Genomic DNA, 15,771 nt, shown 5'->3' with positions numbered 1-15,771 from the left:
ATATATAGATTATTATGAGATTTTGAAAATGGACCCATAAAGTCAATACCCCAAATGTCAAATACTTCACATACTTGGATGACATTTTGTGGCATTTCATCACGTTGACTTATTTTTCCGGCTCTTTGACAAGTATCACAGGATTTGCAAAGAAGGTGTGCGTCTTTGTAAATTGTAGGCCAATAGAATCCAGCATCATAAACTTTTCTTGCTGTTAGTTGAGGCCCATAATGCCCTCCTGTTGGTCCTGTGTGACAATGGTTTAATATTTTACTAGCTTCATCCCCAAATACACATCGGCGTATTATTCCATCGGGACAACTTTTAAACAGATGTGGATCTTCCCAAAAATAGTGTTTTATATCACTGAAGAATTTCTTTCGTCTTTGGTACGATAATCCTTTTTCAAGGAATCCACATACTAAATAGTTTGCATAGTCTGCAAACCATGGAATTTCTTTATAATCTATCTTCAATAGATATTCATCAGGAAAGTTGTCTTGTATGGCCGATTCATTTAGAACTTCTAATTCGGGATTTTCAAGACGAGAAAGATGATCAGCGGCGAGATTTTCTGCTCCTCTTTTATCTCGGATTTCAATATCAAACTCTTGTAAGAGTAAGATCCAACGGATTAATCTTGGTTTAGCATCTTGTTTTGAAAATAGGTATCTAAGAGCAGAATGGTCGGTATAGACCACCGTTTTTGCTAGAACGAGATATGATCGAAATTTGTCAAAAGCAAAGACAATAGCAAGGAGTTCTTTTTCAGTAGTTGTATAGTTCGTTTGTGCTCCTTGTAATGTCTTACTAGCATAATATATAGGTTGAAATCGTTTTTCAATCCTTTGTCCTAAAACGGCTCCCATTGCAAAATCACTTGCATCGCACATTAGTTCAAATGGTAGATTCCAATTTGGTGTTATCATGATCGGTGCATTAGTGAGTTTTTCTTTAAGAATATTAAAAGATTTGATACACTCATCTGAAAAGATGAATGGAGCATCCTTTTCTAGGAGTTTATTCATAGGAGTGGCAATTTTAGAAAAATCTTTTATGAAACGTCGGTAAAAACCGGCATGCCCTAGAAAACTCCTAACTCCTCTAACATTGGTGGGATGTGGAAGTTTAGCAATTACATCTACTTTAGCTCTATCCACTTCAATTCCTTCTTTTGAAATTTTATGTCCAAGAACGATGCCTTCTTTAACCATGAAATGGCATTTCTCCCAATTAAGTACTAGATTTGATTATTCGCATCTAATAAGCATTCGTTCAAGATTAGCTAGACATGTTTCAAATGTATCACCGAAGACTGAAAAGTCATCCATGAAAACTTCCATGCATTCTTCTATCATGTCGTGAAAAATCGCCATCATACACCTTTGAAAGGTTGCAGGGGCGTTGCAAAATCCAAATGGCATGCGTTTGTAAGCAAAAGTACCATAAGGGCATGTGAATGTGGTTTTCTCTTGATCTTCGGGTGCTATTGGAATTTGAAAATATCCGGAAAATCCATCTAGAAAACAATAGTAACTATTCCCGGCTAATCTTTCCAACATTTGATCTATGAAAGGTAGGGGAAAGTGATCTTTTCTGGTGGCGTCATTTAATTTTCTATAATCAATACACACACGCCATCCTATTACAGTCCTAGTAGGAATAAGCTCATTTTTCTCATTTGTAATGACAGTCATGCCACCCTTCTTAGGCACGCATTGAACTGGGCTTACCCATGGACTATCAGAAATTGGATAAATTAAACCTGCATCTAGCAGTTTAATAATCTCTTTCTTAACTACATCTTGCATATTAGGATTTAGTCTTCGTTGACGTTGCACATACGTTTTATGACCTTCTTCCATAAGGATTTTATGTGTGCAATACGAAGGACTTATTCCTTTAATATCATGAATCTTCCATGCAATGGCTGGTTTATGAGCTTTCAACACAGAAATGAGTTGTGATTTCTCATTTTCAGTAAGAGAAGACGATATTATTACAGGTAATTTAGATTCACCATGTAAATAAGCGTATTCCAAATGGTTTGGAAGTGGCTTTAACTCTAATTTCGGTGGTTCTTCTATCGATGATTTATATCGATATCTGTCTTCTTCTTTTAGCATTTGAATTTCTTCTGTTGTTGGTTCATATCCATTATCTATAAGTGTAGCTAACATTTCAGCTTCATCAATTGGTTCATTACCTTCTCCTAAAGAACATTCTCCTGTTCCTTGTAATTCTAAAAATTCTTCTAATAATTCTGCATGTGCATCTATAGTTTGAATATAATAACATGTTTCATCTGCAGATTGCGGTTGTTGCATTGCTCTATCAACTGAAAAGGTAACACTCTCATCCTCTATACTTAGGGTTAATTTCTTACCGAACACGTCTATCATTGCTTTAGCCGTGTTTAAGAATGGTCCTCCTAATATGAGAGGAACTTGAGAATCTTCTTCCATGTCCAAAACAACAAAATCTACTAGAATACTAAAGTACCAACTTTAACTAGCATGTTCTCCATTATCCCTCTAGGATATTTTATTGATCTATCGGCTAGTTGTATGCTTATTCTAGTTGGTTTCAATTCTCCAAGGTCTAGTTTAGCGTATAGTGAATATGGCATTAGATTTATACTAGCACCTAAGTCTGCCAATGCTTCTATTGAACTAAGACTACCCAGAAAACATGGAATTGTAAAACTTCCTGGATCAGATAATTTTTCTGGTATCTTATTCAACAGCACTGCTGAACAATTAGCATTCATAGTAACAGCCGAGAGTTCTTCCATTTTATTTCTATTTGAAATTAGATCTTTCAAGAATTTAGCATATCTAGGCATTCCTGAAATCACATCAATGAAAGGAAGATTTACATTTATCTGTTTAAACATATCCAAAAATTTGGATTGCTCGGCTTCAAGTTTCTCTTTCTTCATTTTACTCGGGTAAGGAAGTGGTGGTTGGTATGGTTTAACATAAGGTTTATCCTTAGCTGTATTATCTTCATTAACCTTTTCAACTACCGGTTCTTTTTCCTTATCTTGATCAGGTTGTGGTTCTTGTGGAGTAGGAATAGCTTCATCAGAAGTTACAGGTATTTCAGGTGGTTTAAGTGTTGTACCAATTCTTGTGGTAATGGCTTTAGCTGTTTCATTCCGGGGGTTAGCATTTGTATCACTAGGTAGACTTCCCGGTTTTCTTTCACCTATTAACCTTGCTAGGTTACTTACTTCTTGTTCCAGATTTTGAATAGAAGCTTGTTGATTTCTAAATGCTTGAGCATTTTGTTCATTGGTTTGTTTCTGAGATGTGAAAAATTGAGTTTGAGTTTCAACTAGCTTCGTCATCATATCTTCTAAATTCGGCTTTTTATCATCGGTTTGTTGTGGTGGTTTGTTTTGAAAATTAGGTCTTTGCTGATTGTAATTATTATTGGATACTTGTTGATTGCTAGGACCTTGTTGGTTGTTGTATGGAATATTTCGGTTATAGTTCTGGTTTTGATTGTAAATAGGTCTTGGCGGTTGATAATTATTCTGATAATTATTTCCAGGCCTTTGGTTTATGTATGAAATATTCTCTCTTTGTTCCATTGTTAATTCAATACTGAGACAATCTTTTGTCAAATGTGGTCCTCCACACTGCTCACAACTAATTCGTATTGAATGAATATCTTTAGTCATCTTTTCCATTCGTCTTTCGACAGCATCTATCTTTGCGGAAATGGAATCTAAGTCATGGCTAGAATCGGCTCTAGCTGCTTTAGATGATCTAACGATTTCTTTTTCTTGGTGCCACTCATGTGAGTGGGAAGCAGTGTTATCAATAATTTTGTAAGCATCAGCTTCGGTTTTCTTCATAATAGAACCACCAGCTGCTATATCTATGTCTTTCCTTGTAGTGATGTCGCATCCTTGGTAGAATATTTGTACTATTTGACAGGTGTCTAAACCATGTTGCGGACATCCTCTTAATAACTTTCCATATCTTGTCCACGCCTCATATAGAGTTTCATTCGGCTTCTGTGTGAACGTAACAATTTTTGCTTGAAGTCTTACGGCTTTAGATGCAGGAAAGAATTGTTTAAGAAATTTTTCAACTAAAACATCCCATGTCTCAATCGCCCCTTCAGGTAACGATTCCAACCAATCTTTGGCTTCTCCCTTTAAAGTCCAGGGAAATAACATGAGATATATCTGTTCATCCTCCACTTCTCGGATTTTAAATAGTGTGCAGATCCTATTGAAGGTACGTAGATGTTCATTTGGATCTTCCTTCGGCGCACCACTAAATTGGCATTGATTAGTCACCATGTGTAGAATTTGTCCTTTGATTTCATAATCTGGCGCATTAATGTCTGGATGAGTAATTGCGTGAACTTGGCCAGTGCGTTTAGCTCTCATTCGGTCTTCCATACTTAAAGGTTCCAGATTCTCCATAATTGAATTTGTTGAATCGGAATCACTAGAGGATTCTGATTTAATGGTTCGTTCCTCAACAATCTCTGTTTGAATGATTGGTGGTTCCGGAGGAAATTTTAGTGGTTCAGGATCTACGAATCGTTCCTGAATATTCTCCGGATTCTCAATTGTGAGGTCGGGTTCAAAAAATGGATTATCGGAAATTTGAACTGGAGTACTTGGTCGACTGGATGACGATTCTAAAGAAAAATTAACGGCGGTTATATTTGCTAAATATCTTGATCTAGTTACAGGTGGTGAACGTACAAAAGGTGGTGAACGTCTTGCTCGGTGCATTCACTGAATATCCTATTAGTTTTAAAAAGGAAAGAAAAATTATAATAAGTTATCCAATCAATAGACTTTTCTGATTTTGCCCACGTTTCGAATAGCCAAAAGATGCAGCAGAGGGGCAGGATTCGTTTGGTCTCAATATAATTGAGGACTGTTTGGCTCCAATAACCCGGTCCACGTACAAATCCAACTATTACTACGAACCAGAAAATTTTGATGTCTATCAATTTAACCACTTAAAATAAATTTTCGTAATTTTAAGAAATTAAGATAAGAAGTAGAATAAAAATCTATGTCCTAAAACTAGAATAGCGAGAAATAAGAAAGAAAAAGAGTTCGTCGGAAAAAGGTCGAAAAAGAAAAATGGTTGAAAAATAAAAGGTGACGGAAAAATAAAAGAAACTTATAAAACTTAAAAATACTTGACTAACCTAACCTTATTACTACAACTAACTTAAAATTATAATCGCAAATTGAGATTACTAATTAGAATGATAATTGATACATAGGTAAAAGTCGTCTAAAAATATTAAAGCTTACAGGAAAAACTAAATCCCAAATGGAAATAACTTAAAAAGAAACTAAAACTTAAAAAGGCGTTGCAAAATTCTAAAGCACCTAAATCTTAGTCTAAAGAAAAAGCACTTAAGGAATTCTACGGCAAAGCCTAAAAATCTAGAAGTAAAAATAACTATGGCAAAAACTATGAATTAAAACTAAATATGAGCTAAAAATACAAATATTACGCTAAAACAATTAAAAAGGGACAAAATATAAAATTATACAAAAAGTTGTAAAAAGTACAATTTTTATAAAAATATTATTTTTATATTATTTATTTATTAAAACTATTAATTTTACAATTTAATAAAACTAATTTAACTAAAATATATAAATTAAATAAAAAGTAAAAGTAATTATAATAATAATAATTAGTTAGGGTTATAATAATAATAATTAATAATTACCCGTAATTAATGCTGAATTAGGGCTTCTGTCGGCGTGTCAGGTTATCTCCGCGAGTCGCGATAAACAAAGCTGTAAACCCCGCGAGTCGCGGGGTTCCAGAATTCAGCTGACAGGTTATTTAAAATTCGACGCGTTTTTTCTTTTTTTATTTTTTTTATTTTCTGTTTTTATATAAATAAAAGATATTTAAATAAAACTTATATTTTTATAAACTTAAAATAAAAATAAAGAAACTTATAAAACTTTTAACAAACTCTTAAAAATATATAAATTTTTGTTTTTTTTTCTTTTTATATTTTCGAATATTTAAAACGTACTTTTATAAAAACGAATTTTAATAAAAGTAAAATAAAAATCTTTTTTTTTATATTAGCGTTGCTTCCGGCGTTTAAGAGTTCCCCGGCAGCGGCGCCAAAAATAACTTGATGTTTCGCGAGGTGTATATAAAATAGCTATTAATTTTTACAGGAAATACTATTAAATACGATACAATTTACACAAGATATTTATTTATTTAGAGAATGGATATACTTAAACCTTGCTACAACACTTATAGGCAGTGTACCTAATCGTACAGTAGTGTAGTTTTTAGTAAGTCCGGTTCGTTCCACAGGGAATCTTTTTAAACAAAGCTTTAACGCTATATTAGTTTACTTTTATAAAAATACAAATATATATATAAGTAATATTATTATTATAAAGGGGGGTTTTTACCGTTTAATGACCGGTTTGTCGATTTTTAAAACTTTAGTCGCAGTTAAAACCAAATGAAAAATAATAAATACAAGACTTAATTTAAAGCGTAAAGTAAATAACGATAATGAAATTGCGAATAATAAAAGTGCGCTAAAATAAACTTGCGATAATTAAAAGTACAATAATTAAAAGTGCAATTAAATATAATAACAATAAATATGCGATAATTAGAAGTGCAATTAAATATAAAATAAAGGAAATTAAATATGAAATAAAAGAATTATGCTTATTTAAACTTCCGTAATCATGATGTTTGACGTGTTGATTTTAAGCCCATGGGTTAATTGTCCTTTGTCCTGGATTATTTAATATGTCCATACGGATTTGTCCATAATAGTCCATCAGTCATAAATATAAAGAGCGAAAGCCTTCGTCAAATTATTCTTATTCCCGAAGTCAAATATTCCAACTAATTGGGGATTCGAATTGTAACAAGGTTTTAATACTTTGTTTAATGAATACACCAGGTTATCGACTGCGTGTAAACCAAGGCTTTACTACTTTGTTAACAATTACACCAATTACCCTTGAATGTAATTCACCCCTGTTTCAACAAGTCTATTAACTATTAATCCAGTTCCGTATCCGGTAAAATGAACAATAATTCGTACTTATAAATATCCCGCCCATCGTGTCCGATTAAGCGTATGTGGTTATATATAAATACGTCGAATTATAAGTTTGTATATTAAATTAACAAGGTATTGTTTAGTTAATATAAAACCCATTAATAGCCCATAGTCTAATTTCCACAAGTGTCGTTCTTTTATCCAAACCCCAATTATGGTACAAAGCCCAATTACCCAAATTTTAGTAATTAGCCCAACATCATGATTACTTCGGATTAAATAAGCATAATAATAACTTAGCTACGAGACATTAATATAAAAAGGTTGAACATAACTTACAATGATTAAAAATAGCGTAGCGTTACACGGACAGAGTTTCGACTTACACCCTTACAACATTCGCTAACATACCCTTATTATTAGAATTATAATTAAAATTAAAATTAAAATATAAATAAATATAAATATTACGATATAGATAGAGAGATGGATGGATTTTTGGTGATTTTTGCGATCAGAATTCGTTTGCTTTTATAGGGATTTTCAAAACTTGGGGCTCCGCGACTCGCGGCCCTTTTGGCCTTCAAACACCGCGAGTCGCGGAGTTTGCTTTTACAGCTCACACGAGTTTGGCTCTTTGTTTACCGACGGTTTTATAAATAAATATAATATATTAAATAATTATAAGAATTATTTAAATATTATATTATATTTATGTGCATAGTTGACTTGTAATTTTTAGTCCGTTGCGTTGAGCGTTGAGAGTTGACTCATGTCCCGGTTCCGAATTTTCGAACGTCCTTGCGTACAATTTTATATTTTGTACTTTGCGTTTTGAATCTTGTACTCTTGTAATTTCGAGACGTTTCTTATCAATAATTGGAACCTCTTTGATTGTCTTTTGTACTTTTGAGCTTTTTGGTCGTTTGCGTCTTCAATTTGTCGAATCTGTCTTTTGTCTTCACCTTTTATTATTTAAACGAATATCACTTGTAAATAGAACAATTGTAACTAAAAGCTTGTCTTTCTTGAGGAATAATGCTATGAAATATATGTTCGTTTTTAGCATTATCAACCACCACTTGAAAATTTGATGAAAATTCTGCGACATTCTTCTTATCAGAACATTCTTCCTAATGCGTAGGAAATTGGTTTGTAAAATTAACAGTTGGTTTCAAACTGAAAAACCGAAATATACTATTATTTATGGATTATATGCTATATATTAAATATTAAATCTTTATATTTATTTTATTTTGGAATTTAAGTATGAGTTTTTTTTTTCTTATTTGAGTTTAATGAATTTATTGAATTGATTTCACTTTAACTATTGAATTTGAATATCAATTACTCCGTATTATGATAATTTTAAAGCTGGAAACTTAGCTGCTGCTGGTTTCATTTTGATTTTTGTGTTATTAAGTTCATTGATATAGTTTAGATTATAAATATGGATTGTATACTCTAGGACTGCTTCACATATTGCGTGCTTGGCAGGAAATATAGTATCGATTGTATACTTATAGTTTAATCAATAAAATAACTTCTTTTAATAAATAAAACTACACACTATTTTATCTATAAGTTTTAATTTGGTTTAACCAAAACCAATCCATGTAAACCAATTTCTTATATGGTTGAAATGGTTTGGTTTTATCAAATTTTGTTTGGTTATTAGTTCTCAAAAATATTCTTGAAAACCGAATAAATTAAACCGAATAAACCACGTAAACCGTAAACCGACCGATCGAACACCCCTATATTCATTTTCATCGAACATTGGTGACCTAGTTGACGAACTATTTTCTAGATAGAATGTATTTAAAAAGTTGTTCATCATTGAGGTTTAGTCTCAAGATATTAATTTATCAAGTATGAAACTCTTATACCAGTTATTGGTCACGATTAACAACAAAAAGTATCGTAGAGGGAGGTGATTACAATTCTTTTGTCAATTAAAATATATTTAAACTAGTTAAGCATATAAAGCAAAGTAACTTAGCAAGAGTCCAAGTAAATTTTCAAATTATTCTTTGTATTGATATAATCTCAAGGAATCACGGTTATCTTAGAGTGGAATAAATAATCGGTTGATTGCAGATAATCACACCTTGATAGCTCAGAACAAACTGAAAGCATATACAAGTTTTACAAACTCAAGCTAGTTTTAAATCCCACACCACTAATTAAAACGTTCGTGGAGTATGTCTAGTTATAATGAATCTATAAACCGGGTTAACTATCTATTGACCACTGGTTCAAGCGATGTCTGTGCTTCAGCCGACCCTTCTAGTTCAGTAGCTAATTCATGAACAACCTAAAAAAGGCAGAAAGATTTATTGAATAAATAATTAGAATAAACAACCCAAGGGAAGCAGGTGAGATTGGTCCACACAAGTCGCTGTGAATTAATTGCAGTAGCTCTTTTGCCTCATAGACTGATTTTCGCGAAATTGAACTTCTCGTTTGTTTTCCCATGATACAACTTTCACATACTCGACCATCATACCCGAGATCAGGAAGTCCATGTACCATGTTTTTCTTTGTTAGTTCTTTCAATCCATTATAATGTAAATGTCTAAACCTGAAGTGCCACACTAATTCTTTATCTAAAACATCAGTTTTTAAGCATTTTTCTGCCATGTTGTTGAGGTTTAGTTTAAATGTGCGATTCTTGCACATCTTAACTGATGCGATTATTCTGCCATTTTTATTCTTAAGGACCAATTTGCCATGTCCTAGACTTAATATATTGCTTTTCATAGCAGGGACATAGTACACATCTTCGATCATGCTTTCCTTCATGTTGTAAAAGAAACATATTTTCCCACGTCCTTTCACCTCTATCTTTGATGCATGCCCAACTGGCACATGACCTTGAACAATTCACGTCATTTCTAGAAACAAATCTTTTTGCCCACACATGTGGTTGCTAGCACCCGAGTCGAGGTACCATATATTATCAATTTCTGAAACATTTTCATCATGTGCCATTAGTAAAACACCACTTTCTTCTACACCATTTTCTGTCACCATATTCATTTTCTCTTCGGTTCCTTTTGCTAATCTGCAATCCCTCGCATAGTGACCATGTCTATTGCAATTATAGCAATCAACACCCGGGCGGTGTCCGCAACCGCCTCTTCCACGTCTGCGTCCGCGTCTTCTACCACACGAATATTGTTGAAAATGTTCGTGTAATTATCGCCTTTCATGATAATTATTATCTCTACCACTATAGCGGCCTCGCCAACCAGAATTATTTCTTTTTCCATAGTTATTCTGATGAGCGTATAAGGCATTTTCATCCTTGATTGTTGCCTCCGTTTGCAATGCTTCATCAAGGGATTCCTTCTTATTTTTCTTTCTTTTTTCATGTGCCTCAAGCGAACCTACAAGTTCTTTTATAGTCAAGTTCTCCAGGGCTTTTGACTCTTCAATTACACACACAACATTCTAAAAATTCCCGGTTAATGACCGGAGAATTTTCTATATAATTCTTATATCGGACAAAGTTTCACCATTGCGTTTCAGTTGATTCGCAACTGTTTGCACGCGAGTGATGTAATCAGAAACTCCTTCTATCTCCTTCATTTTAATGGCCTCCAATTCATCGCGAAGAGTTTGAAGTCGTACTTGCTTGACTCGATCTGTGCCTTTAAACGTTTTCTCCAGTGTGTCCCATGCATATTTTGATGTTGTTGCACCTGCAAGTTTTTCAAATCCTGATTATTGAACTGATTGAAAAAGTAGGAAAAGAGTAGCGTTATCCTTTTTTCGTTTTTCCTTATATGCCTTAGTCTGTTCAGCGTTCATGGAAGCAATTTTCGTTGCACTTTTTTCTTCATATCCATTTGTAACAAATTCCCACGTATGTTGAGCGCCCAATAGGAATTTCATTTGAATACTCCAATTATCATAATTATGTTTGGTCAGTTTTGGAATTGAGATGTTACCGAATGAAGTAGTCGTGTTCATCCTTGAAATATTCAGTGATACTTGACGGTCTGTGTGTAATGCTTGATTTTGGTGGGTTTGATGATGACAAGAAATTTCTTCAAAAGACACCGGTGAATATTGCAAAAATTTCCAAATTGGGGATGCTTTCTTTAATGGCTCTTTTACCAATTTGTGAATTCAATATGAAATTATATGTGATTTGGGACAAGAGTAAACACGTGAAGATCAATAGAAAAGGAAAGGAATGCTTTGGCTTTCTTATTGATAAAAAATATCAGTTTCTTTTTTTTTGTGCAACACACTACAAACAACTGCACATACATGTCTATATATACATATATATTTACATATCAACCATTGTGACTTTTGCCAATAGTTGTGACTCTTAAAATAACTGTCATAAAGGAATTAACTACCCATTTACACAATTGTCTTTGTCTTTCTGTACAACATCTAATAATCTGAGATTAATTTCAACAATCTTCAACTTTTATATGACCGTTCCCGATTCTACCAGCAAGCAGCCTATTATACGAGTTCACCATCGTGGCCATCATTGTCATATCTTCCTCTGCTACCTCAACGCCTTCCTTTTTGAAGTTCTCGGTCTTTAATTTATCTTAACAAGCTTCAGGAGTAGTTGGTGGTGGTGGAGGTAGTTTTTGGAAGGAACTAGAACTTTAATTGTACTCGTACTGTGTCTGACTGCAACTTTTAGTATCTGAAACAAACACTGTGTGCGATAGAGCATGTGCAGACGAATTCATAGTGGAAGATATAAAATAACATAGAGTAAGATCTTAAAGCAGATTGAGTCATTTCTGTTTGTTATCATTGTCCAAATCATGCTCATTTATCATAGCCACAAATTGGGTGAGAGTTATTCTTGACAGCCTACTTGTGCTTCTTAATACCATGGTGAACGAATCCTACTTCTCTGGTAAGGCGTCATGCAAACACTGAACAACCTTAGCGTCAGTTGCCACTATATAGTGATTGTGCATCTTGATAAGGATATTGTAGAAATTCTCAATCATAGCAAAAGGCTCTCATTCTTCATGAACACGAATCCATCAAACCCATTCTTCAAAAAATTTCCCTTCTTTAACCTATAAGAATCATACCACTAATTTATTATCACGAAAGCATCCCATAAGATTTTAGAAGTAATGTTTATCTTAAGTTGATGATAGATATCTAGTGAGAGGGCCTGACGGAAATGAGACTCAGCCTTATCTCAAGATCATAATCTTTACGTTCGTCGGTTCTCTAAAATTTCAGGTTTTCTCATACGTCCATCGTCTCCTACATCTGAGTGTCTTGTCCTTTTTTCTAGATTGGATATCTAGACTTGTAGTAAGGGTATTCATCCACAAACATTAACTTCAGAACCTTATTGGTGTTCCCTGACTCATTATCAGCTGATAATATGTTTTCCATCTTGGTATTTGAAACAGCTAATGCGTATTCATTCATGTTAAATATTTCAAAGTTTTAAGTCTTCTGTCAAAGTGGTTTGCACGGATATATGTATTTTTTACGAACATGGTACAGGTTCGCACGAATTTTCAGTCTAATACCTAAAATCCAAGAATTTCTAAGTCACACGAAAGTCAGAGGTTCGTACGAAAGTCTAAGGTCTTATGCACGAGAGCCACTAAGTTCAAACGATGGAAAACTAAAAAGATTCATACAAACCAAAATTATATATCACATAAAAGACTCAGGTCCGCATGAAGGTCACTAGAGTTACGCAAGAAGAAATTTCTTCACAAAGACCATCATATATCAACACAAAAACTAGGGTTTATAATCTAAATTGACCAAAAACCTTTTTTCGAGAGGAAAACCTAAACTTTCCCTAACCTTCAGAAACATTGATATCGCATGTTTTATACATGCTTTACAAACCATTTTAAGGCGATTTTCTATCCATTTAAGCTAATTTATTATATTCAATTTCCATGAAATTATATGTTTGCAATGGTTTATACGTGTTTGGAGGTGAAAAAGTCGAATTTGATGCTAAAATGATGAAAGTGCCAAAAATAGAGGATGCAAGTGAAAAAGAGTCAAAGATGTTCCTAACAGGCCACACAACCACCGACTGCATTACTAGCCGCAGTCTATCATGTTCATGTGGTGAACTTGAAGATGCATGAAGGAGTCACCGGTTATCATTTAGCCACCAAATGAAATGAATAATAGCCACAAGCTATGTCAATAGTCATCTGCAGGAAGATTTGATTAAGGTGAAGAAGTCGCTAACTAATCAAATAGCCTCATATCGAATGTCAAAAAGAATAAATCCAATATTCGTAGAAAAGCCTTTGGCTTTCCAAATAGCCACCAGCTAAAGAAGATGACATGTGGAAGAACATTTTAGAAGCAAGGAAGAGCCGTCAGCTAGCTATCCTAGCCGCCGGCTGTTTAATACTAGGAGGTTAGCAAATCTGAACGTTGTCACCATCTTGGCCAAAACTTACTCATCCAGAGTTCGATTGAGGTGAATACAAATCCTAGACATCTATATCGAGGAGATCCACAACTTTTATTTGTGTTATTCCAGAAGATGTTTTTGCCACAGCCGCTGGCTGTCCATAAAGCTTTCAACTATTTCGCTTACAAAAACTTTAAGGTTTCATAGTTTTGCATTATAAATCATGGGTTATGCTATATATATTTTCTTGTACCAGACACGAATTCTCTGTATTTGTTTAAGTTTTCCATACCCTTTGGGGTTTTGGAATGTGAGATTTTAGTTTAAATGTTCAGTTTAGGGTATGGAGTTAGGGTTATGCTAGAAAGCCTTCTTTCCCGCTTTTATTAGGTATTTCGCTTTTGATTTTAGTTTTTCTTTCAAATGTCTATTATTAATCTATTTTCTTATATTTAATTATTGTCTTTTAATTATTTATCGCTTTTTGTTAATTAATGTCTTTTATTTGCTTTATGTATTATTTTTATTGCTTTCCTTTATTTATCTGCTTTTCATAACTCAAATGGGCAAGTTTGTTAGTGTTCACTTCGGATGACATGAACCCTGGTTAGTATTATAATATAAGAGTTTGACACTTGTATGTTTTAGGATACTTATGTCTAAATGAAGAACCATAAATTATCTAGAGAGTTGGGATATTATTGTATGCATATGTCAAGGGTAGGATTAATGAACCAACTTAATCCGAGAATTTACCTCTAGTAGTCTTTTTATATGTGTTTTAGTGAGAATATTATTGAACACGAGCCATCCATCAATAGTAGACTTGCTAGTATACAACTAAGTCTTCAAACCTAGATGAATTATGTATTTTTGTGTACTTATTGGTGTATAAGATTGACGATTTGATGAACCTAGTTGAGTCACCCTTTCAGATCATATCTATCAACTAAACCCGGTTCTGATTATTTATTTCACCTGTTGGTCTGACCTAGTGAGTAGATAATTAAACTAAAGTACAAGTTGTCTTAATCCTATTTGATGGTTTCTAATTTGTAAGCCTAATTAAATAAACCCACCGTTTATTCAAGATTTTAAAATTGATCTGTATGCGTAGATGATTAAGGTTAACAACTAATTAATTCCAACACATTATCTCTACTAGTATTTGTAATATGTCAATCTTGATAGCGGTGGAACTAAGTATGTGAACCAACAACTTAGGAAAACTACTATTATGTGAATCATAAAAAATCTAAGTAAATTGTGTAACCTGTATGTTGTCTTACTGCATGTTTAAGTTTAACGGCCCATTAAACAATGATTAGGTCATATAGGTTTTACTTATTCATCTTGTTAGGTCGTATGGGGATTGAAGGTCCAAGTGAATACTCTTTAATCTCCGTCTTTATCTTTACTATTTTATTCTTCCAAATCTCTTTTATAAATCCCCAAAACTATTAGTTTAACTGATTATAACAAATCTATTAAATTACATGCTCCTTGTGGAATGAACTTAACTTACGAACTCTCTATTACTACACAAATCAAGACAAGTTGCCGAATAATGATAGTATTTAGTTGTTTGTAACCTCAAGGTGGTGGTGTATCGGTGATGACCCGACTTTCGTAAGGGAGGTCAGGGGTTCGATCCCCATATGTTGTAAAATGTTTCCTTTGATTTTACCCGCCCATTTGGGCCTCGGGGGTTACTGAACTCTTATGTTCGAGCCTTACCCGGGGGGGGGGGGGGGGTGGTTTGCCAGACATGATGCCCGTGTAGATTCGCCGTGGGTGTTTCGTCTTGAAGGGTGGTAGGACTGTGATGTTATTACCAAGGAAATGTTCGGGTGGGTGGGTTCCGATATCGTGTTCGGACCTGCGTCACTGACTCCTAACCAACGTTAAAAAAGGTATTTAGTTGTTTGTTTTGTAATAAATCTAAAGGTTGTTTATCACACATCAAACACTTTTGAGACTTAAACACACCCAAAACACTAGCTTTAAATGTAAACATTCGATCTTTTTGATGAAAACCAAAAAAGTTTCGAAAAACCCAATTAAACAACTCCGTGAATTCGATTAAAAACGTTTGAATCAACAACCACAAGCTCTTATACCACTTTGTTCTGCCTATATGATCTTAGAAAAAAAACGTATACCCAATTTATGGAGCGGAAATTAATAAAACAAGTTATCAATCGAATAAACTTTTCTAACGAGACAAATTAATCAAATCTGCCAATGTATTAATGGATAAGATCGAACACTAGAGGTATTATTCGTATTATGATGAACTTGAACGAAAAACTAAGAGA

At 33.7% G+C, this 15,771-nt stretch overlaps 1 protein-coding gene across 1 annotated transcript; it reads right to left on the bottom strand.

Annotated features, from left to right (window-relative positions):
• Positions 1 to 9,939: 9,939 nt before the first annotated feature.
• Positions 9,940 to 11,567, bottom strand: LOC139870524 (uncharacterized). Its single transcript, XM_071858311.1, has 4 exons — positions 11,513 to 11,567; positions 10,575 to 10,760; positions 10,262 to 10,487; positions 9,940 to 10,120 (listed from the first exon to the last, which is right to left on the bottom strand). Exons 1-4 carry the CDS (start codon positions 11,565 to 11,567, stop codon positions 9,940 to 9,942), a joined length of 648 nt encoding a protein of 215 aa, XP_071714412.1.
• Between the last annotated feature and the right edge of the window lie 4,204 nt (positions 11,568 to 15,771).

The sequence above is a fragment of the Rutidosis leptorrhynchoides genome, chromosome 10, assembly GCF_046630445.1.
Source record: "Rutidosis leptorrhynchoides isolate AG116_Rl617_1_P2 chromosome 10, CSIRO_AGI_Rlap_v1, whole genome shotgun sequence".
Lineage (NCBI taxonomy): Eukaryota > Viridiplantae > Streptophyta > Magnoliopsida > Asterales > Asteraceae > Rutidosis > Rutidosis leptorrhynchoides.
Note: the sequence above shows the minus strand (reverse complement) of the source record. Positions and strands in the feature narration are given on the sequence as shown.

Bases quoted from the DNA above. Each gene is read 5' to 3' on its own strand.
- LOC139870524 (XM_071858311.1), bottom strand. From the start codon at position 11,567: ATGGCCACGATGGTGAACTCGTATAATAGGCTGCTTGCTGGTAGAATC. The intron at 10,488-10,574 runs GTGAAACTTTGT...GTGTAATTGAAG, and splicing joins GAATCAACTGAAACGCAATG to AGTCAAAAGCCCTGGAGAAC. The intron at 10,121-10,261 runs GCGATAATTACA...GAGGGATTGCAG, and splicing joins GATAATAATTATCATGAAAG to ATTAGCAAAAGGAACCGAAG.